The following is a 23302-nucleotide window of genomic DNA, read 5'->3' as shown; positions in this document are numbered from 1 at the left end:
TGCCTCCTCCTGCCTCCTCCTGCCTCCTCCTGCCTCCTCCTGCCTCCCCCTGCCTCCCCCTTCCTCCCCCTGCCTCCTAGGTTGGTTTGTTTGGGTTTTCTTTTTTGAATTTGCAGTTTATCTGTTTTAATTAATTGATTGGTGACAGTTGTGCAGTCTGCAAGTCTGTGGAGCAGACTATGACTAATGGTCTCAGGTGGGCTCTCTCATGATGTGTGACCCAAGTTGGGCCAGTCTCTGGCTGGTTGAAGGTTCTGTGGTGGGTGGTGTCCCATTCCTTCTGCTGGAAGTCCCACCTGGCCACAGTGGCCCATGTAGGCTCCATGTCTCCTGCTTCAAGGAGTCACAGCCAGAATCCACTGTGGACTCCCAGCGGCTCCCTGTCCCAGAGATGTCTATTCTCTCCAGCCCTCCCAGCCCTGTCCTCACCCCTGTCCCCTCCTCCGTCTCCTTCAGATGTGCACTCTGTCTCCCCTTCTAAGGGAGATTCACGCACACTCCCCGGCCCTCCTTGTTTCTTAGCTGCTTTGGGTCTGTATTTTCCTGTGACTGTCTGTGCTTTGTGGCTAATATCCCAAAATTACTTGAATGTGTGCCGTGTATGTCTTTCTGTGTCTAGGTTACTCAGGATGATCTTCTCTAGTCCATCATTTGTCTGCATATTTCGTGATTTCCTCGTTTTTAACCTCTTCTCCTCTTGCCCTGTTGTACTCTCTTCCTCTCCTGGCTCCAGCTTTCCTGCCTCCTGCTCTCTCCTCCTCTTCATAATGTGCTTAGATGGTCAGAACTGGAGAGGATTGCATGCCAGCTGGTTTCAGATCATGGCTGTAGAGGCCAGTGACACAGACACCGAAAGACCCAGATGTTAGGCTGTCTAGCTGGGTGTCTGTCGCTGTGATAAATCACAGTCCACGGTGAGGGACGACAGGGCAGGAATTGAAGCAGGACGTGAGCCTGCCTCGAGGATGCCCAGACCTGGATGTACACCTCAGGCCTGCACAGGGGCCAGCTGGGGGTTTCTCTGTGAGGTTCTAAGTCCCAGGTGACCGCAGTTGGTGTCAAGCTGACCCAGAGCCAGTGCCAGGCGGCAATGCTCAGTCTGTTCTGAAGCAGCCGCGGTGCTGAGTGACTTTCAGAGTTCAGTAATACAGTCTTTATCAGTTAAACATCACAACTAGGAATTGGAATATTCTGACATTTTTTTAGAGACTTTACTTTTTCATATGAGGGAAGATTTGGGGAAAAATTGAAAAATACATGCCAAGTGCAAACTGGAATTAAATTTCTGCCTTATTGTATTTGAGATGAAAAAAATTGGCACACCTTTGTATTTCAATTGCAAATTCAAACACACACACACACACACACAGTCCACGGGGTACACAGAGGCCTGTATACAAACACACATACATGCACACAGAAGTGTGCAATCATACATACACATGTGTATGTGCACACGTGACATACATGCTTGTGCACACACAAGCGCATGCACACACAAGCGCAGAGGCACAGCAAGCTTGTGCACACACAAGCGCATGCACACAGGCACATAGAGGCACAGCAAGCTTGTGCACATACATGTGCACACACAAGCGCAGAGGCACAGCAAGCTTGTGCACACACATGTGCACACACACAGGCACATAGAGGCACAGCAAGCTTGTGCACACACAAGCGCATGCACACAGGCACATAGAGGCACAGCAAGCTTGTGCACACACGTGTGCACACACACAGGCACATAGAGGCACAGCAAGCTTGTGCACACACGTGTGCATGCACACAGGCACATAGAGGCACAGCAAGCTTGTGCACACACATGTGCACGCACACAGGCACATAGAGGCACAGCAAGCTTGTGCACACACACAGGCACATAGGGGGACACATTCTGTGCACACACATGCTTACAGAGGCACTAAGAGGTAGACACGCTTGTGCACACTAATTTAGATGACTTTCTTGTTTTAAATTAATTTATTGTGAGAATTCCCTGCATGGTGACTGTATCTGTGTCCTCTCTACCCTGTTATCCGGTGTGTAACATACCACACTACTCGGTGTGAGAAAGGTTTACGGAAGATAATTTAGCAGTTCCTTAAGTCTGTGCGTGGAGTTCGCTAGTATTCACTGGCCTTATACGTGTCTTTCTTCAGGGGAACACACAATTTCCACTGTGAACCATCTTCAGAGCTTGTGGTAGGACCCGCGGACAGAGCTACTGATGCCAATGTGGAATAAAGGTCACTGCAGTTAGGCTGTTGTGTGTGTGTGAGTGTGTGTGAGTGTGTGAATGAGTTGACTGCTGAAGGTGACTCCTTACATTTCAAAGCATTAGAGTCATTTGAATTTTTGGAAGCATTTAAAAATAAAATAATATAAATATATTTTGTCCTCATTTGTATTTTTGTCTTTTTGTCTTTTTTGTACTTGTCGGCCAGCTGCTTCCACACCTTCCAGTGTGAGCTTAAGCACTACGGCAGTGGTTTATTGCAGAGCTAAGAGCAAAACTGTCTCTTTTTTTATTACTGTTGTGGAGACAATCCAGTAAGTGAAAATTGACTTTAACATGAAAACTTAAGAAAAAATTAGTAGAAGAGGAACTCCCAGGTTTTCCCAGGAGCCTGCCTTCACCCTTGCTGTGCCGTGGTGAGTTGTGGCTGTGCTGGACCAGAGCAGGTCAGCCTGTGTGTCAGTGTCCCATGCCTCCCGCCTGCACGGCACGGCCGCACTAGGCCGCTCCCGAGTTAGGAGTGGACATGTCTTCTGTCGAGTGTTCCCTCTGGCAGGAAAGAAACTCCCTCTGCAGGCTGTTTCACATGTTAAGACGTTAAAACATGTTTGTCTTCAGCTCACATAGAAACATGTGTAATTCAGAAACACTGCTGTGGGTTTCAGACACTAACCACAACATCTCGCCTTCTACCCCGAGGCTCTCACGCATGCCTCCGACCCTCCTGTCCTGCCGGCCTCGTGCTCTGACCTCCCCCTGTGCTCTGTCCTCAGTATCCGGAGTCGGTCTCGCAGCAGCCTCTCCGGAGCTCGTCCTGGACCATGACCGCTCGCCCCCTTCCTCGGGCCACCTCCCTTCAGAAACCATCCTTTCCTCGCCAGACGACACGCGCGCAGACAGCAGCCTTGTGAGCCAGAGCCTCCCGAAAGCTCAGGTGAGGGGCTGCCTCCCACTTAACTCGAGCTGTGACTTTCTGAAGCACAGCTGTCCAGAAGAAATGCTGCAGTCAGTAGATCCGATGTTCTGATTTTGAGACCAAGGCTTAGATTAGCAATACTGGATAATACTGTTTTGTAAGATGAATGCAACAGACTTAGGTACCTGAGTCACAGGGCTTTGCTTGGAGTGTCGCATTGCTAAGGTGACTTAGTGCTCAGACCTGAGGCTCCAGTTAGACCCAAAGGACACTAGGTCAGAGAAGAAAGCTGGCGGGACTCACCTTCAGCGTCCAGTGTGCTGAAGCACCTCAGAGCTCTGTGTGATCTCCTGTGTGAGCTGTCGGTGCACCCTGGATAAGAACTGCAGGCCCTCACAAGGAGCAGAGTGCTCAGTGCCCTCTTGGAGACCAGAGTTGGGTGCAGCACCCACGTGGAGCAGCTGCAGGGGGCCTGTGACCACCACACACAGATGCCCACACACAGACAAGACAACAAATTGACCGTTGCTCCCCCGTGGAAGGGTGAGAAACTGAGGCACAAAGGAGCAAACTTCCCGCAGGCAGTGCTGGCAGGACACAGGGACAGAGCTGGGCTCCACTGGTGATTTTTTCCGACCACTTTACAATGTGACTTGAGTGTGAAATCACACCAGAGGAGCATGCAGGCCGCCCGGGCTGTTGGCATGGGGTCAGCCCAGAGGTTACTGAGGAAAACAGTCGTGCACAGTCCTTAAGGTGGGTTTAGCTTTGCTTGTGAAATCTTGGACTTAAAGGAGAATAATAACCAGAAAGAATAATGGTTTTTGTATTTCAAACTTAAATTCCAAGTTAAACTTCAAAAGGGGAGATAATTATTAAAAGAGTAGCTTTTCTTTTCTGGAAGTATGCTGTTTCTAGGTTCTTGAGCATCTTTTTCAAGTGTTGGATAAAACCTCCACAGAGAATCATCGTAGGATACTCGTTGAAATATTTGCAGAGCCGGGCATCCTGGGTGCTGGAGGCAGAGCTCTGCTCTCAGCCCTAACGTACCGAGTGCAGTGAAATAGCCTGTTAATTTTGCTGGAAGGCGCCAAGTTAGTGGCGTTAATAAACGTGAGCTGCTGAGTTGCAGTTGAATTATAAATGGACCCTCATTCTGTGTGCGCACTTCACAATGGGTGCGTTCCTGCTCCGTTGGGCACTCCTGCACAGGAAGGCTGTTTACTGAGCTGACAGTCGCACAGTAGTGAGTACTGTAGACAGAGGAGGCTTCTCTCCAGACTCCGAGACTGGAGTCGTGTGGGTTCGCTGCAAGGACACGTCACCGATGTTCTGCACTTGGCTCCATGTGTGGCCTCTGACGCTCCCAGGCATTGGCTTAGTGCAGTGGCCTAGCCCCTCTGTGTGGTCTGTCTTGTTCACACCTTTAGATTCAGCAGTCGGCGCACACACATCTGAATATCCCGCTCTTCCCCCTGGGGCTGGCAGCCGAGCCGAGCCATGGGGCGGTCGCTCTGGAGGACGAGGCCGAGGGTCCTGGGGCTGATGCGTCCAGCACTCAGCTCCAGCAAAAAATCTCAAGTCTGGAGACGAAGCTTAAGGCATCTGAAGAAGAAAAACAGAGGATTAAAAAGGTGAGTGTGCGTTTACCTGGCGATGTACAGTTGTATGTCACTGATTTGATAGAATCCACAAGGACCGAGACTCCTAGGCTGTGGGTGGATCACGTCACAGGCTGTGCATGCCGTTGACAGAAGGCGCAGGCGTGGCTGGAGGGGGCTCCCGGGAAGCCGCGCCCTCTGCGGGCCTCCAGGAGCTCCTGTGTGCACGCAGAGCACAGACGTGTGCAGGCACACGGACATGCACATAAGCGTAAGCCAAACCACGAGCAGAAATCTGTGTTCAGGGTTAGCACACCCTTGCAGTCAGCATCTACCGCAAGCAGCCGTGCATCAGAAATGCTCAGGGCACGCGTTCTGTGCGCCTCGGGCGTGTGTTCACACGCCCCGTTTCCACAGACAAAGCAGTGGTTTAGGTCCTATTTCCCTTGTATTTCCATATTTTAAGTATCTGGAGATAATTTAGTGTACAGAACAGGGTGTGTGTCGGTTCCCTGAAAATACTATGCTGTTTGTAACGGACCTGAGCCTCCTGTGACCTGCGTCAGCAGGGGACCCATGTGAGCCAAGGCTGGGTGTGCCCTTATGGCACTTGCAGGTTTCCACTGGCCTTTTGTCGTTTCTTGCTCCTCTGAGGCTCCCGTTCCTCGTCACCTTCATTTCCCTTCAGAGCAGGCAGTGCTGCACGCCTGTGTGGCCTTCAGTTTGGCATGTGAGAAGTCAGCTCTCCTCTGTCCTCCCGTCCGTCAGTCTGTCTGTCTTCTTTCATCTCCCTCATCCATCATCTCTCTACACCCATCAGTGTGTCTGCTGTCTGTCCTTTTGTCCCTGCGTGTGTTTGTGTATCTTAGGCGTCATCAGAGGTGCTGACAGAGGTTGGGTTTGTTCATTGCACTGGCTGAGAAGCTTTTATTCTTTACTCATTGTTCCGTGTTTGTGGTGTGCACCTTGCATGTGCTTGTATGCATGTAGGAGAACATGCCCGTGTGCTCTTCTGTGGAGGTCAGAGGTCAGTGTCAGGATGCCTTCATCTGGCTACACTTTGCACTAGGAGCTCACTCTGCACTAGGGTGGCTGGCTCGTGGGCTCCGTGGATGCCTCCGTCTCTGTCTCTGCTGGAGTCACAGATGTTCGTGGACATGTGGCTTTTCTGTGGGTGTGTGAGAGGTCTACACTCAGGGCCTGCTGCTCGTTCAGCACACACTTCTTCCTCCACGATGCCGCTCCAGCCTTGATCTTGCTCATTTATTAGTTTTAGAGTCCTGTCAGTAGTCAGTCTTGGCCTTGAAGTCACACTTAGCTTCGGCCATTTCATGTGTTCACAATTCTTAGAAATTAAGCCATTTTTGCTGGTTTTCTTCCCTGACAAGTATTTTCTGTTTATTGAAAAAGTATTTATGCCGTGGAGCATCGCAGAGCTTGTGTGTGGTCCCTTGCAGGATGTGGAATCTCTGATGGAGAAGCACAGTGTCCTGGAGAAAGGCTTCCTGAAGGAGAAGGAGCAAGACGCTGTGTCCTTCCAAGCCAGATACCGAGAGCTTCAGGTGAGCGACCCCGGCGGGCTCGGTGATGGCCCGGTGAGGAATGTGGTCCCCACCTGTGGTCTGGGGTGAACTGGAAGAGTGGCATTTTTGTGATGCTGGCATCAGGTCACCGACTCCAGTGCTTAATGCGCCAGCTTCTGGAAGGCCTCCAAAGAGCCCCTGGGGAATGAAGTGTGTTTGTTTGCTGCGAGCAGCGCTTTACTCTCAGGAAGTCGCTGTAGGAAGAAGGGGCCAGGCTGGGTCATAGCCATGTCTGTCGTCCTTGGCTAGATAGACGCTCGCTGTCCCATAGGCTAGGGTGTGGCAGCCCAGTTTGTACTGAGAGGCCTGGCGTCTGCCGTGGCCAGAGTGAACGGCCCAGGAACCGGTTTCCTCTCCGGTAAAATGACAAGTGGGGGGTGGCTGGCGCTCTGCAGCGTGTGCGCACCAAGCAGACCGTGTGGACTGTTCCAGGGTGTGCCAGCCGCAGGTGCGGGGGGGGGGGGGGGGGGGGAGAGGGGGGGGGCCGGGGGGGGGGGGGGGGGGGCGGATGAAAAGTGCGTCTCCTAAAGAAGCGAGCACTGTGTATAGTTCTAAGATAGTTCGCTTCTTCTTGAAGGTCCAGACACTGCAGAAAAAGTGAAACAAAATTCTTATCACAGGAAAAATACGAATATTTTCACTTGATTTCAGAACATTTGCCTTTTAAGTTTCAAAGTTGAAAGGAAATGTGTTGTGCTAAGTCAGGACGGGTGCTTCCCAGCCGAGGTCCTAAGTGACAAATGCAGTGTGCTTCAAGCTGGAGCTGACTTTAAAGGAAGAGGTGTTGCGGAGAGTTGTTTTGTTTGTGATACACTCTCATTACCAGTTAGGTGTGGAAGAGTGAAAATGCCCTGGCGTAGAAACTGACAGCTCGTGGCAGCCAGGGCACAGTGGGGACACCTCCCTCTTCCTGCCTGTTCAGGGTGAGCACACTGGGCAGAGGGGCCTAAGGCGTGCACCGGCGTGTGCCTCGTCGCTCTCCTCCCTCGGGGCCTCCTTCACAGGCACCAGGCTCCTGCCTGCATCTCAGACAGTGTCACAGGGCTGTGTTCAAAACGTTAGTGACCGGCACCGTCGCCTACTAAGGCTTTGTGGCCGGCAGCTGGCAGCTTATTTGCTGTGGGTACGCCCTCACGGTGGCCAGTTTTCAAGTGAGCATGTGCTGGTGCTAGCTACGCCTCATCCTTACACGTCATTCCACTTCTTCCCCATCCATTTCTCTACAGAGGCACATCCTAGTTTCAGGAGCTTGAATACTAAAAATGTTAAAGAGCACACCCAGCTAATGGGAATCGCAGTGTTTTGAAGCCCTAAGGTGTGTGTATGTAAGTGGAGTTCTCTTCCTGACGTCACAGGACCGTGTAAACATCACAGGTGTGGAGCCTGGCCTCCGTGTTGTCATGCCTTAAACGCCCAGGCCTTCAACTCTTGTTTTCTTGGCCTGACCCTGCTATGGTCACGCTATCTTAAGGCCTTTAGTGAAGAATGTATTAAATCGGTGATTCGATAGCCTTAGACTTTTCATTTGGTGACCTCAGGTGTCAGAAATTAGCCCCACTCGCACAGGAACAGGAAAACATTGCATGTTTACTGACTGGACAGTGCTGAAGGAAGTGGACAGGACGCTGAGCCTGTGGTCCCTGTGGTGTTCCAGCCTTCATAGCAAAGCTGACACCTGCTGTGCTTGGCTGGGTTTTATGCCATCTTGACAGAGTCGCTTTAGAAGAGGGCTCCTCAGTTGAGAAAGTGACCCCACCAGATTGTACTGTGGGCAAGCCTATGGTTGGCCTGTGGGCAAGCCTGTGGTACTTTTTCTTGAGGGATGATTGATGCTGGGTCCAGCCAGTTGTGGGTGGCGCCACGCCTGGGCTGGTGGCCTGGATGATATAAGAAAGCAGGCTGAGTGTACCATGAGGGGCACTCATCATGGAGTCTGCTTTAGCTCTTGCCTTGACTTCCTGCCCTGATTTCCATAGTGACAGACAATGATGTGGATAGGTGATCAAAAGAAACCCTTTTCTCCCCAAGCTGCTTTAGCTAATGGTGTTTTGTTATAGCAGTAGAAGCCCCAACTAAGACAGAAACTGTACCAGAGAGTGGACCCTGCTGAGAGACCCGACCGTGTTTTGGGAGGACTGTGGATGAAGGTTGGTCTGGGGAAGCCATTAGGTGTTGAGAGCCCGGTGAATATTGTGAGAATGTAGAAGATGCTGCTGAGAGCAGTGTGGACTCCAGAGGTGTGGTTGTGGAAGTTCAGAGTGGCATTTGGGAGTCCCTTACAAGCCCTGTTGGGCACCAGGTGTGTTGAAGTGTGACACACTTCTGCTTTGCTGGACAGTCGGTACCAGGAGAGCAGCGTTGTTGGTTCTTCAGGAATGGCTTCTTCAGCATCAGGGCACAGAGGCTGCGGCCCAGACTGGGCCAAGGCTGTGCTGTGGAGGAGGCTTTGTGGGGAGGTTGATACGATGCCCACTGCAGGCCAGAGTTTCTGAAGAGCCGGGAGGCTGGTGAAGGCTCGTAGCAGCACGAGCCCCACACTTAAGCCAGCTCCACAGTGTGAGTGCACCAAGTGGTTAGTGAAAGAGAACGTTTTCCCTAAGATAAAATTAGTGCTCCAGTTTGAGGGTGCCTTACACTTAGGTCTTTACGTTCTCATGTGCATCTAGATGGAGTCTCTGGCAAGCGGACACTCTGGTGTGTAACCACGCAGGCTTCTGGTTTTCCGCCTTTAAGTCTCAGTGCTGGCTGGAGAGGCCTCCTGGCCCCGTGAGTCCAGGCCTCTTGGGATCGCTGTGTCTGTAAAGGTGTGCTCACCAGTCTCACCGGCAGCGGCAGAGCCGGAGCGCTGGTGGAGCTGGAGCCTTGCTTGATAGGACGAGATGTGTTGTCGGTCGTCCTTGTACTGTACAATTGGTAAAGGGCAGTAGTGTGCTGCCAGCGCTGTGGCTCGCCCCCGTCTGTGTGCCCCGCTGGCCCTCTGCCGAGCCCTGCCTGCCGCCTCTCTGCTGAGGGGCGGTAAATGCCTTTGATAGGTGGGCTTGATTGTGCTAATGACACTGTCACAGGAGGAGGCCAGTGTGCAATGTGGTGAAGCCCTGCTCTCACCAGCGGTAAGGGAGCCTGTTATTTTTGAAAACACCAGTTTACAGTCTCCAGGGACACTTCTGCTCTATTTGACTACTTATCTGAGGTTGGAGTCCAACCTCAGCCATTCTAGAACAAAGCCACAGACCTCAGCAGTCAGTGAGGACACTAGTTTGGGGCAAAGGCTCATAAAATCATGTGGCCACACCACAGAGACTTTTCTCTCAACTACAAAGTTTCATATAAGACAGAAGAAAAGATAAGTTTGTGCTTGCTGTCAGAATAGCATGGGGAGAAGCCGCCCCCCCTCCCCCCCCAATGTGTGAGGACTCCCGGGAGGGTTAGCTGTTTCCCAGGATGTGTTCGCGTTGTGCTCGTTTGAAGGTTTCAAGTCTCAGACATTTCTCAGCTGTAAACAGTGTAACATGCGGTATTTGGGGGGGGGTGTTGCTCTCTTCACACTGCCTTTGGGACGCTCTGCCGTCTTACATCTCTCCATTGAGACAGCTTTGTGCCTTACCTCGCTGTCTGAGAGAGCAGGGCTTTATGGGGATTATGGTCCCTGCAAGAGCTTCATTATTTAGGTCATAGCAATTTTGACAGCATCTTTCCAGCCTCTGGCTAAAGTTGCTCCGCTTCTTCCTACCCTACTTCTGTTACTTTCTTGAAGACGTGGTAGAATCTTGTTGGTGTACTCACTGTTTGACCACCCTGCAGGGACAGGAGGCGCTCCAGGTGAGTGTGTGCTGTTGGTGTGAGCTGGCCATGTCAAGGACCCCAGATGCCTGCGAGCTGCAGAGTTACAAGGCCTTCCCCTGGGGCTGGACTTGGAGTCCGTAGAAGATGGGTTCCTTGCAATGGGACTGGAAAAGCCCTCAGCAGAAACGAGCCTTGTGCTTTGCTCTTGTACTTCCAGTATCCAGAAGTGTGAGGGGTTAAGCTGTCTGGTCTTTAGTGATCAGTTAGGCTGCATATGGAGCAAAGAAGTTGGTTTTTAATTTCGCTTGTACGATAGTCGTCCATCTAATAGTCCCTGTTTATCCATCTGTGTGTCCTGGTTGACATCAATTTTAAAGTAAGGTTAGAACACTATTTAGTTCACAGCATAAAGCAACCTAGTGAACTTAGAATCTGGGGAATTTTTCTTTAATTTATTTTTATGGGTATTATGGGACTTTTTTCTGCATAAGCTAGAAGAGGACATTGGATCCCCTGGGACTGGAGTTACATGCTTAATGGGCTGCATGTGGAAATGGAATTTGGGCCCTCTGCAGGAGCAGCCAGGGCTGTTAACTGCTGAGCTATCCCTTCAGCACCAATTTTGGGAGGTTTTTGTGATAGAAGTATTACTACTGTTTATTTTATTTCTAGCCAATGAATGCTGTTATATACCAGCTTCTAAGAAGTCCTCTGTTTGCTGGTAGCTGTGGGCACAGCGCAGTCGAGAGCAAACAAAGCAGCAGAGAATAGGTCCGAGCTCGCAAAAGGTGCTGGCGGGGCTGGTGGCATTCACACATTGTACAGTGTCCAAGCAGCCTTCAGCACATGTGTCCGTCCTGTGCACATGCCCTGTGCTGCTTAAGAGCTGCTGAACAAGCCTCCACCTGCCTGGCCGCAAGTCTTTGTCGAGCACATCACCCATTCAGAATATGCTGGCCTTCTCCCTTGCCTGTAGGTCAGCAGGACCTTACCTCACCAGTGCACGCCGGCCCCCACATTCATGCTTGGGGCTCCAGTTGCTCCGTAGTGTCCACCTCTGCACCGTCTTTGGCTTGTCTTTTCTGTGTGTGCCTGACACCGCCTCTGACGTCACAGGTTTTGTCTTCTACATTATGCAGCTTAGTATTTCCCCAAACCCCCCTTCTAGCAATGGAATCTCGGAGAACTTCCAGCATTGTAAAAATCTGTCCATCAGATAAAAGAGCCTGTGACGCCCACCTTAGGAGCAATGCTCAGCAGTCAGAGATGTTGGTTGCTTCCAAAATGTGGCCCAGGTTCACACCCGCACCCACACCTGAGGGCGGAGCCTGTTTCCCATGTGCTTGCCTACACCAACGTGTGTGCCAACTGGAGTGGACAGACGTGTGCATTTTAGAACTTGTGTTACTTTTTCTAATAGTGAGGGATTCCTTCTACTCTCTGCATTTCCTGTATCTCTTCTCTTTGTTGTTCCTTCTCTCCATCAGTTGAGGTGGGTCACAGAGACCCTTGTATGTTAAGGCGTGAGGCTTCTCCAGGCCGCGTGTGGCTCTGTGTGTGTGCTCTTCCGTCCTGACGGGAAGCAGGTGTCCCTGTTCTGGAATGCGCTGCTCACGTCACGGTGGTTCCGACTCACCCCACTTCCTACAGGCCGAGGAAGGTCGGCCCAGCTCCCGCCCGCCCCTGCCGCACCCTCTACTGTGCCGAGCTCTGCCGTCCCCTCTCCTTTCCGCTGATGTGGGCATGCTCACGGGGCAGGGCACCCGTGTAGTTTCCGTGACTGTCACATTGTGTACTTCCTCAGGGCAGCTGTGTGTCCCTCTCTTGGCTGGTCTCCCTGTCCTGTTACCGATTTTGAGGCTTGCACAAACGTGTTTGGTTTTGATGAGAGCTGTGTTAAGGTCTTAGGCTTGTGGATGTTGGTTATGCTGGTCTCCCTAATTTCCCCATGTGTAGGCGCGGTTTGCATGTTCGAAGGTGCACAGGCAAATGGCACCTGTGCACCTGCCTTGGAGGCCAGAGCTTGGTTCTGGCGTCTCCCTCTCGTTGGCCTTGAACCTTAGTCGTTGAGACAGGTCTCAGCTAAACCCGGAGCTTGCTCTGTGGAGCCTGTGAGCCTGCGGAGGTCGGGAGCCCCCGTGCTGCTGTCTGCCCTGCGTTCCGTGGGCTTCTGCAGTGCTGACTCTCATCCTCCACGTGCTGCAGACACTTGACTGAGGAACTGTCTCCCGGCCTCGCCAGGCTTCCTTGACAGCGGTGGACGTGGACATCAGCCTCGCCAGGATAGATTCTCTCTGTTTCGGATTCTCCAGCCTGGAGCTGGGGACTTCGTGTTTGCGTCTTCAATTTCCAACACCTTTTGTCAACGTGTCCCCACACCTTTCCGTCACCTTTAGAAATTAGGTTTCCTGTTATCATCCTGAAGAGCTGAAAGTCTGCTACCACCTACTTTTGCTGCGGATTTTGTGGCAACACTCGGTGACAGACTAGGATTCCTGTGTCCTCCCTTAGGCAGCAGCAACAATTGCACGCAAGGCCATGAAGCCTTGAGCTCACGTGTGTGAGAGGGTGATGTGCGGCTCGTGAAGGCGGCTGGGAGAGAGTAGCTCCCAGCTGGGAGGAGTGTCCGCAGCTTCTGGGCCTCAGGCAAGGAGCCCCTGGCAGGGGCAGGGGCACAGCCAGCAGCAGGCCCTGGCGTGGTGTACCCTGTTTGGAAAGCGCACGTCAGTAGTGAGGCTGTCTTCTGTATGTCCATGTGGGGTGTGACGGGGTGGGAACCATTTAGGGGCCAAAGCAGACGAAGACACTAGAACCTGCCAAAGTTGTGTTTCCTTTGCTTTTTGAAAAGACATTTGTTTGCATGAGTTTGAGGGGGTTCAGTAGTCAGAGCTATTGTCATAGATTAGGGGAACTGATCCAGGATCTGTCCAGTGGTGATGTAAAGAATGGGGAGTAAGTCGAGGTGGTAGTGAAATGACAGAATGTTTAGGCAGGATATGACCCCAGTGCCTGTCAGGAAGGATGGAAAGCACACAGAAGGGCTGCCCTTTGCCCTGTGATATTTCCCAGGCCTCTTTTCTGTCAACTGTGTATTTCTTAACAGTGATGCTGGTTTCTGTAGCCGTGGAGCATATGAACAGTGACGTTGGAGGGTGGCGGCCAGCCAGACTGCAGCTCCTTGCAAGAACCTATCTGGTCCCTCGTGAGCACTCACGGGAGCCCCGCCTGTCCCTGGAAGAGGCCATCCTGGGTGGCTGTCCCTCTGGCTGGATTCTGGCGCCCCTGGCCAGGTGCCCAGGCCAAAGGCTCTGACTGTGATTCCTCTTCTCTGACTTGAACTCTTCGTTAGTGCTCACTGCTCTCGGCAAGCCTTCTGGTCGCCCTTCATGTTTGGGCACCATCCAGGAGTGGGGTCAGAGTTCTCCATTAGCTGTGAGACTGCAGGCTTGGGGTCCGACGGCTTCAGACTGTGCCAGACTCCAGTGCCTTACGAGCCTTGTTCCATTCCTGCTGTTCAGGGGCTCGCTTCCTTCTAGATGGGAGAATACTTAAGTCTGAAACCCCACGCTTTTTGTTTCACATTCTCAGAACGTAGCCCACGGTAACATGAAATGGCTCACAATTACCATTCGTGATTGACCGTCATTGGGAACTAAGGAGACATTTGGGAACTGAAGCATCATCCGGGACACCCTGAAGGAGTCATGCGCTGCAGGCAGAGGGCTGCCTGCAGTAGGGGCCTCCGTTGTCAGGTGGGCCCTGGAATATGTTCTGTTCTTTGAAGGGAAGTGATAGTAGAATGGCCGCAGTTGCACATGAGCGGAGCACAGGACCTTGGCAGTTATGGGCTGTGTTCTGAGCTCAGGGCTCAGAGTCTGTTTGTGAGTGAAACACAAGCTCACCTTCCTCTACAGGTGGATGTTAGTTCAACCCAGAGGCAGTTTTTGAGCAAATTAGGATGGTATGATTATTTGGAACATTTCCTTCCTATCTTTATAACATTACATAGATTAAACATTTAGTGCATGTTTGTGTGTGTGCTTGTGCATGTATGTGTTCCTAAATACACAAATACAACCCACTCAATCTTGTGATTTTGCTTGTATGTGTGTTATTGTATACCTGACTATTTGGAGTTGGTAGCCGATTGGTGTGTCCTCTCCAGGGTGTCCCTTAGTTCCTGTTCTCCACTTTGTCTTCATCCAGTCTGATGGCGCTGTCTCGTGTTCCCTTGTTCACACTAAACCCAAGATGGTCCCATCTTACCATCCAGGCAGAGTTGCACCGGTAGTACAAGAACTGGCTCTTTGGAGGCGTGGTCACGTCAGCTCACCGTGAGCATCAGATGTGGGGTTTCAGAATGCCGAATCCCACCACGCCAGGTGATGACATTGTGGGCTGAGCCCCTGAGCAGACAGGGGCCAAGACTTGAAGAAGTGGATTTTCTTCCTCAGCTGCTTCATCGCAGACAGAGAGCTGTTTGCAGGAGCTGCCATGTGTGTGCTGCTGTCACTGGGATTGAAGCCCCACGGGTGTGGGGAGCGTTCTCACCCTGGAGAAGCCAAGTAACCGCACAGTGTTTATCCAGACGTGTCCAGAATGAGGAGAACAGGGTTTCTGCTGTTTTCAGGCATATTGTGTGCATAGATATTTTTTCTGTGCATCTGCTTGTACAGGGCGGAAGTTGATGCCTGATGTCTTCCTACATCACGTTTCTCTTTGGCTTTTGAGACTGGTTGTCCAGAAGCTCTGGGGCTTCGGGAACTCTCCAGGACAGCCAGGTTGTAAGGGGCACTGGGGCGTGAAGGCGTGTCTCAAGCTTCTCCAATGGAGACTTTACCATTGAGCCACCGTCTCTGCCTGCAAGTGTGTGCTCCACTGTTTGCCGCCTGAAGCCTTCCCTCGGGTCCCCTAGGAGGAAGAGTGAGGTGACTGTCCAGCACTGGGAAGCTCAGCTTTCCTCAGATCATGACGACTATTCCACTCCGTCCCCTTCCTGCTCACCTTCTCGTCTCCCTTCCCCTTCTTTTCTTCCTTCATTCCTTCCCCCATAGTCCTACCGTATCTTTCTCTCTTTTCTTATTTCCATTTCTATTCACTACTCCCGCTTGGGTTAAATTAGCTGTAAGCCTGTCTTCCCAAGGATCTGCCTTTGGAGAACTTAGCACCAAAAATGGTGCTAGTCTGATGTCCATTCATAGGAGGCTTGTTTCCTCTCAACGTCCTCATGGCTGCAGCTTGTTCACACCTTAGAGCCTGCACATGTGCAGAGGAGCATGGGCTTAAGGGGAGAGATGAGGCATCCACTTGACTGTTCCTTGGCTGAAGTTCATGGAGTGGATGTTTTCATTGTTGTTCCTCGTTTGCTAATTCATTAATTCCTTACAGTTTTGGCTTAGAATGGATATGACATTGTCATGTCTGAATGAAACCTTTGTAACTTAGCATGTAGAAAATTGAGCTGCTTCTGTGCCACTGTGAGCAGCCCAGAGGACTTCATTGTAGGTTCTAGGTCAACCGAGGCTGCAAGAGGGACCCTGTCTCAAAAGCAAAGACGCTGAGTGCAGTCTTGAATCACAGCTGATGGGAAGCATGGAGGTGGTGTTGCCTCATATCTCTTGGCTTGGGCAGGAGGCACGCATGTGATGTGAGCCTTCATGTGCTGGCTTACCGAAGGCCAGCCTGTGTGGCTCCACAGACCAGAGCACCCTCTCCAGAGCTTTGGCTCTGCCCCGATGTCTTTGTTTCCAGCTCTTGCTGCTCTGGTTTCCTTCTGGGCTGTCTGGCCATGCTTGTGCACCTTCTCCAGTTGATAGTTGCCCTGACCTGTGGCTACAGAGAGTCCTGGTTTAGCCTGCAACTCTAAAATCGTCTCAGCCAGATGACGTCAGCAAATTCAGTTCCAGTGGGCTATTTCTAGGCTGAGTCTTGCAATAAGAATTTGGAAGCCGAGATCAGTTGCCTTAGGTTGAATGCCATGTCTGAGTGGCCCACACAGTTTCTTTGTTTTCTTGTTCCTTACTGACCTGTCAATCCAAGGATGGCTGTGCACCGTCTGGGTGGCAGAGAGTGCCCCTGCTCTGCCTGGGTCAATTTATGAGAAGAAATGCATGTGGGTTTTAGAAGGCTTGGCAGTGGCAGAGCACAGAGGAGTGTGGATGAAAAAATAGTTTATGGCTTGGGCGTTGAGGAGTAAACCGTGACTTAATTTCTCCCGGTAGCTGGGTGTTGTCCGAGGTGTGCAGCCCTCATTTACACATGCGTGTGCTCAGTAGCTGTGCTTTGAGTCCCCTCGCCTCGGCCTCTGAAGCACAGGGGGACTTGGGGTTTGGGCGAAGTGCCATGTGCAACGCTTGTGCGGTGTCCCTGCCCCATTCAGAAGCCGGCCACGAGTACGTAAAAAAGGGGTGTGGGGCTGCTGGGCGTCATCAAGGTGGCCTATTTCCTTAGAAGCAGCAAGGGAAGACCTAAGAGTCTACGTATTAGTGAGTTTTATACAGAAAACCCTATTTATTGGGAACTAACACTCAATTGCTTTTTAGAGTCTTGCTCTTCAGCCCCGACTCGCCTGCCGTTCACTGCAAAGACCTCCTGGCTGGCCTCAGACTCAGAGACCCACCTTACAAATGCCTCCTTGCCCTATGCTTGAGCATGCTTTAGATGGACCTTTTTCTAAAACACAAGCCAATAAACCAGTTTTCTCTGCGACCTGCAGACTCAGTGTTCTGCTCGCCACTGGTGTAAAGGGAGGTTAGTGGTTTATTGCTAGTTGAAACAAACGTGAAGAAAAACTGTAGATTCTGTTTTTCTTCCCTTTCAGGAAAAGCATAAACAAGAACTGGAAGACATGAGGAAGGCTGGACACGAGGCGCTGAGCATTATTGTGGATGAGTATAAGGTACTGTGCTAAGTGTGCAAACCGCAGGGGCATGAGGAGTGTACACAGGCCGTAAGCCTTTCACACGGCTGTGGTGTCTGTGGGCCCTCTTCGCCATCATCACAGACAGAGGCTCACACCCTCTGCGAGGAAGGGTTGATCCTGGCTTGTGGCTTTGGTCTGTTGACTCCTGACTGGGCTCCGGGATAAAGCTGAAAGTCCAGACGGAGCGTGTGTAGGACAGATGTCCCCCTTACGGCAGCCCAGGCCTGAGGAAAGAAGCAGTCCTGGAAGGACATGCCCCCACTTCCTCCAGCTGGGTCCTGCCCCCACGTTCTGTTGCTTCCCCCAACACCAGAAGGATAGAGCCACCACAATCGGTCACTTTCCAGAAGCTGGAGTCTTTGGAAATCAAATTTTAACCTACAAGCCTTCTGGAACAGTTAATCCAAACCGCAGCACCTTCTTTTGGGGAAAACAAAATCTGTTGAAAGTGTCCTCACGATTACAGTAGGCTAGATACTGTGCCGCATTTGTAAGACTCCAAAAATAATTGAGACCATCAGCAGGCGAAGTCTAATGTACACTGTCATTTCATTAATTGCCACGATTGCCTTTACCTTTGATGTGGTCTTAACTTTTTTATAGGAAAAAAATTAAGGTATTAAATAAATTCGAAAAAATTAATCTCTTATTTTTTAAAATTGCCATGAGTCATTAGTCTAGTTTAAGGCCTCTTCTGGCTTCTCTGTCAACACTGGCCCCGCATGGAGACTCTCGGATACCCTGCTGTTGCTCCGAGTCATGGATAGCCTGCCACCATGGGCTGTGGACCAATGCTCTCCAGTAGCTCATAGGGGAAGGTGGTGGGTGGGCCAGCCCAAAGCCCTGGATCTGGCCTGGGTGCCATCTGAGTTGGTCAGCACAGCCGCTCCCCTGCACCCACGCCACCAGAGCTAGCTATCTCACCGGCTAGGTGAGGGGTTGGACCAACTCCAGCACCCACGTCACTGCTGCCCCAACCAGGGAGGAGCAGAGCCAGCTCAGTGCAGCCCCGTGACACCAGCATGGCTTCGGCTGAGGCACGGACCACAGCCCTCAGCACGGCCTTCTGCAGTACCATGGCCCATGGATAACAACACAGAGCCTGGCTGCAGTGGGAGCTCACCCTGGCCCTCATTGTCCACCTGCCTGGAGGTCACCGTGGCCTCAGGCTCTTCCTCTCAGTCGTCCTCGCTCCACTGTGCACAAACCACTCCACTTCTGTTTCTCTCCCATCTCTCCACCACTTAGTGCTCACTTCCGCCAGGCCTGCCCAGTGAGGACTGGCCCTGAAGAATTTTTATAGTGACCAAAATTTGTACTGTGTGGCTAAGTGCTCCTGCTGGTAGACCAGGTAACCCAGGAGCAGAGTTTTCCAGTCTGACATGTGTACATTAGAGCTCAACACTGCCGTCGACCCATGACCTTGGAGCAGCTTCTCTCATGACATTCAGGGTTTTCATCGATACTGTGCATATACTGAAGGAACCTGTCAGGTTGGTGGTTAGCCTCAGTAGATGCTGGCTGCTGTGCTCGGCCTGTCAGTTTCCCAGCATTGCACATGACTATCCTTTCGTTATCTTAGGACTGATGACTCTCTTACTCCTCAAAGCAGGGCAGTTCAGACTTCTGTTGCCAACTTCAGAAACGCTCACCTGAGAAGGCGAGTTTTAGCCTTTTCCCCGTCCTAGCCTTTTCTGCTTCTGGGCTCTGGTTTAAAAGCCAGCCCTCTTCTTCACTTGGATTCTCAGTAGTTCACCGGGTAAGGTGAGAGACACAGGAGGTCTGGAGTGCTCATTTTTAAACTATTTTAGTTGGGGTTCCTTAAAGCCTCTCCCAATCCCCCGAGAGAGAAGCTGAGTGGGGAGAGGGGCCGCAGACCCGTTTACTTCTCCTGGCTGGTAGGGTCAATGTGTCTTTGGGGGATGTACCATTCTCATTCTCCATGAACAGCAAATGTAGGCAGCGTCTCCTCACCACTGCGCCCTAAAGCCTTTCTCTCCGTCTGTCTCCTCCAGAGAGCCGCGCCGTCTGTCTCCTCCAGAGAGCCACGCCGTCTGTCTCTAGTCTCTCCAAACTACTACATGCTACACGCCAACACCACATGCCCCCCCTCTCTTCTGGGCTCTCAGATGTCTATCCTCAGAAGCCTAGAGCACGCCCCTCCATACCCCAGGCAGGAGGGAGGCCACTACCTGCTGGCAAAAGCCAAGCCCTGCACAGGACAGTTGACGGCTGGGGATAAACGAAAATCCAACACTTGGGATTAAAACAAAAACAAATTTATATAGCATATCTGAGTTTACAGAGAAACCAAAACTTCCATTACCATAGAGAGCTGAAGAAATCCGAAGAGAAATCCCTGCACACTGCATCTTCCGACTCTCCTAAAGTGGCTGCTGAGTTTCGTGCTGACTTTGAAGGTCCTCTTCCTTAAGATTTAGTAAAGTGCAGTGAGCAGAGTCCAGGCCTTTCCTGGACTCTGGTGCCTGAGATTGCTGAGCACTAGCAGCAGAAAAGCTTCTTTCCTTGTTCAGTGAATGCTCTTGGAATCCTGTTGTTGGATGCCGGTGTGGCCTCGGTCGCCAGGGGAGGAGCCCGGGCCCCTCTTCTCAAGACTGGTACTTGAGTTTTGTCACCTTGGTGGGTTTTGTTTCAAAGTGATCTGAGCAGTGGTTTGGGAATCCGAACACTGATCAGAACTTTGGTTCTCAGATTTTCCAGGACACAATAAATATTTTGTGTTGCTTGTTAAAGACATACGCCATAGTCCTGGGAAAATTTACAGTAGTTGGAGTTAAGGCCTGTGTGTTTGTTTCAGAGTTCTGGCGTTACTCAGCGTGTGAGCCGCGGCCAGCTCCATTGCACTCTCTGTCCCTGTGTCTGGCTTCCGCTTGCTGTTGCGCTTTTCCATGTCTATCCCATTCCTGCGGAGTTGTACGAGTGTACATGCACTTGTCTGTACGTGTGTACAGACACATGTGTGATTTCCCATTGTCATAACATACAAGAAGGACGAGAAACTCGGGAAAGGGGAATGAGCATAGTGAGGACTTTATTCTTGAAGGTTAAGGGACAAACTGGGAAAGCTTGAGTTTTCACTGTAGCTGAGCAGGCAGTGTTTGACTCACATCAGCGTGGTTTCTAACAGACTTCAGCCTTGTGTTTCAGGCGAGCGCAGTCAGAGCTGCTGATGGAGGAGGGTCAGTGTGCTAGCCAGGAGCATGCGGGACATCATGTGTGGTGAGGGTGTGGCCTGTTCCCCGACACAGGTGGGGCTGGGCACCCTGACTCCAGGCCGTGTCCTCCCATGCACAGCCACTTGCTCTTTGCATACTTTCTCCTCATGCCTCAGTCCAGCGTGTGCAGTGCCCAGCAATACTTGAGGTAAAGTAATTTTCACTGCTAACCCCACTTCAAAAATGGTTTTTCTTTTTGCCCTAAATAACTTTGGGGAAGAATTTTCCAAGGGAAGTACTTAGCTGAGTCAGTGTGCCTAGCTCCAGCTTCGGTCCTGCTCTCACAGCGAGGGGGAGTTCTCAAGACACTCGGGGCAAACATGCTGCTTTTATTTTATCTCACTTGGAGCTCAGTTCATTAAAAATTCCAGCTTGACACAGGATCGGAACATATTTTTTTGCTTAAAATTTTGTTCTGCTACTATATAGAGGATACTCTTTTTCAATGTTAGCTCCACCCTTTCCCACTTTTTAATTTTTTGTGTTTTAACTTAAACCTAGCAAAGTGTTTACTTAAAGATTATTCATTTAGTAAAAGGCTTTTCTTTTCCCTTTTAAATATGGGTTTAGAATTTTAATCTGTAGTGACATTTATAAGTTGTTTTCTTGTCTAGTGAACCTTGTTTATCTTTGGAATTAAAATATACTCTTTTGCTATTATGTAAATCAAAAGATTTAGAGGACAGTGGTATCTCAGTGTTTTTCACCACTCTCAAACAAATGAAGTTAACATTTTTTAATTATGAGGTTTAGGCATTTTAGATCACTGGACAGATGTGTGCAAACCTTGAGTTGTGGAAGCTGAATGAGTTAAAATACCCCCTAGTGTTTGTGTCTGTATATCTTCACACAAGATGCCTACCAAGGTAGCATGTTAGCACTGTAGAGGTGTAATGTGTTTTTTCGCCTTCTTGTGAGTGGCCATTTTTATATCTTTTTTGGTTTTTTGTGAGATGAAAAGTGCCTGCTAGCCACACACAAAGGGATATTCTCTAACCTCCAATACTCTTCCTCCAAGAGGAAGGTTACCTCTTCCTTCCCCAGTTTATGATTGACATACGCTTGGCCAGGCAGCATATATTGAAGAAATTCATTTCTGGATGAGTGTGGGATCTCTTGGGAGGCTGAAGGAGGAGTTATTGAGCTCTAAGCCAGACTGAGCTGTGTAGTGAATTCCGAGCCAACTTGAACTACTGATTAAAATCCTGTATCAGAATAAAAGTACAAACCAACCAACCAGCCATCGGTCCAGCCAACCAACCATCCCATCAACCAACCAACCCATTAACTAACCAGCCAGCCAGCCAGTCAACCAACCAATCGATCAACCATTCAGCCAGCCAGCCAGCCAACCAATTGACCAACTGATCTACCAATTAACCAAACACCAACTGATCAACCAGTCAGCTAGCCAGCCAACTGACTGACTGACTGACCATCCAACCAACCAACCAATGATCAACCAGCCATTCACCCTTCACTAATGGGTTTACATACTTGAAGATGTCTTTCCCATAAGCCATGGTGCTGCTGTCCGCTGCGGTGTGTTTCTGAAGCCCGGCCTCACAGGCCATCTCTCATTGTCTGCACAGTGTAGAAGCCGTGGCCCACTGGTCACTGAGAGCGTGGGTAGTGCTTCTAAGCGCGGGGCTGCTTAGGGAGAACGCTGCAGTGTCTTGTTCTTACCATGAGAACATTCTGCTGCTCCCTGTACTCGCTTCATCACTCAGCTTGAGCCAAATGCCCTGAAGTTTAAGCGTGGGAGTTTCTGCTGCTTACCATGGAAAAGTGACGTGAAGTCGCTGCATATAGTTTTTCTGGGATAACCTCAACTCAGTCTTGGCGTCTCGGTTTCCTACAGTAACTAAGCCATGTTTTGTGGGAATATTGGTCTTTTGTTATTTTTTTTTTAAAGTTTGAATATGCCCTAAAATTTTGCTGGCAAGCATTGCATCGAATTTTAGCAAATCAGTGTTCATTATATGTCAGCCTAGAGAACTACATTCATTTCTTGAGAGCCTCCACGGGCTAGCGCTGTGTCTGAGCTGTGGAGGCGACTGTGCCGTTTAGTAAGGGGGAATATATTGCGCTTAGGAGGCTTTCTCCCAGGGTGTACAGTTACTCCGTATTATGTAAAGTTCTTTCCCGACTGGAGAAGCAACTTCGTTTTCTCTTTGTTAAGTATTTTCCATTGATTAGATGTTTCTGGATCTTCATCCAAAGATGGGAAAAGTAAGTTTTAAGATACTTTTATTTGAATCTCACCATTCTGTTAGCCCAAAGGTATGAAATAAATTTACAGCTTTCAGTTATTTGATTGAGCATGGACTCTCATAAATGCCATGTTTCGTCATGTGATCAGATTTTTCCTGGACTCTAAAGTTGTTTGCTGTTGCCAGCGCAGTTTGGCCCAACATCCTGCTGCGGGAGACGAGCGACTGGATGGGACTCAGGCCTTGGCCTGTTCTCCCTTGTCTCTCCCACTAAGCTCAGCCTCACTGGAGGCGTGAGGAAGGTCGAGTCCTTGAGAATGGCTCTTCTGTGCCTCTGAGTTTACAGGACTGAGCCAGGACGCCACATGCCAGGCTATTCTTGAGGTTTTTCTGGCCAGGCCAAAACCAAAAGGCACTGGGAACATTGGAAGAAAGCTTTTCTGTTACAGGCTCAGGCTTTGCTGATGATGTTGGTGAGCAGCAGCTTGGTAATGGGGCAGGAGCAAGCATTCTAGTGAAGACACAGATCTGTTCCTTTCCTCTCCCTCTCCTCCCCTCTCTCCCTTCTCCTCCTTCCTTCATCATATACCGGATTTCCAGGAAGAGCTCCCAATCTATGAAACTTGAGCCTGAGCCCAGTTTATTTGTCCCTAGTGCACAGCACGTGCGTTCCCTGCACCAGCCCTTACAGACAGCGGTGGCTATGGCTGGTGCTGTTCAGGGTGGAGCATTTGTCCTGTGCCCACCGTACTCTACCAGACAGGACAGGTGGCCACCTTCTGCTGCTTACCCGGGAATTCTGTTAGTGACTT

At 50.6% G+C, this 23302-nt stretch overlaps 1 protein-coding gene across 1 annotated transcript in view; it reads left to right on the top strand.

Annotated features, from left to right (window-relative positions):
• The window catches only part of Ccdc91 (coiled-coil domain containing 91), a 117579-nt gene that overhangs the window by 35713 nt on the left and 58564 nt on the right, over positions 1 to 23302 (top strand). The window contains exons 4-7 of the mRNA XM_055605616.1: positions 3010 to 3170; positions 4583 to 4786; positions 6211 to 6315; positions 16940 to 17017. Coding sequence (XP_055461591.1) covers positions 3010 to 3170; positions 4583 to 4786; positions 6211 to 6315; positions 16940 to 17017 — 548 coding nt within the window. The remainder of the gene's footprint in view (positions 1 to 3009; positions 3171 to 4582; positions 4787 to 6210; positions 6316 to 16939; positions 17018 to 23302) is intronic.

Source organism: Psammomys obesus, unplaced genomic scaffold (assembly GCF_907164565.1).
Source record: "Psammomys obesus unplaced genomic scaffold, mPsaObe1.curated_primary_1811, whole genome shotgun sequence".
Lineage (NCBI taxonomy): Eukaryota > Metazoa > Chordata > Mammalia > Rodentia > Muridae > Psammomys > Psammomys obesus.
Note: the sequence above shows the minus strand (reverse complement) of the source record. Positions and strands in the feature narration are given on the sequence as shown.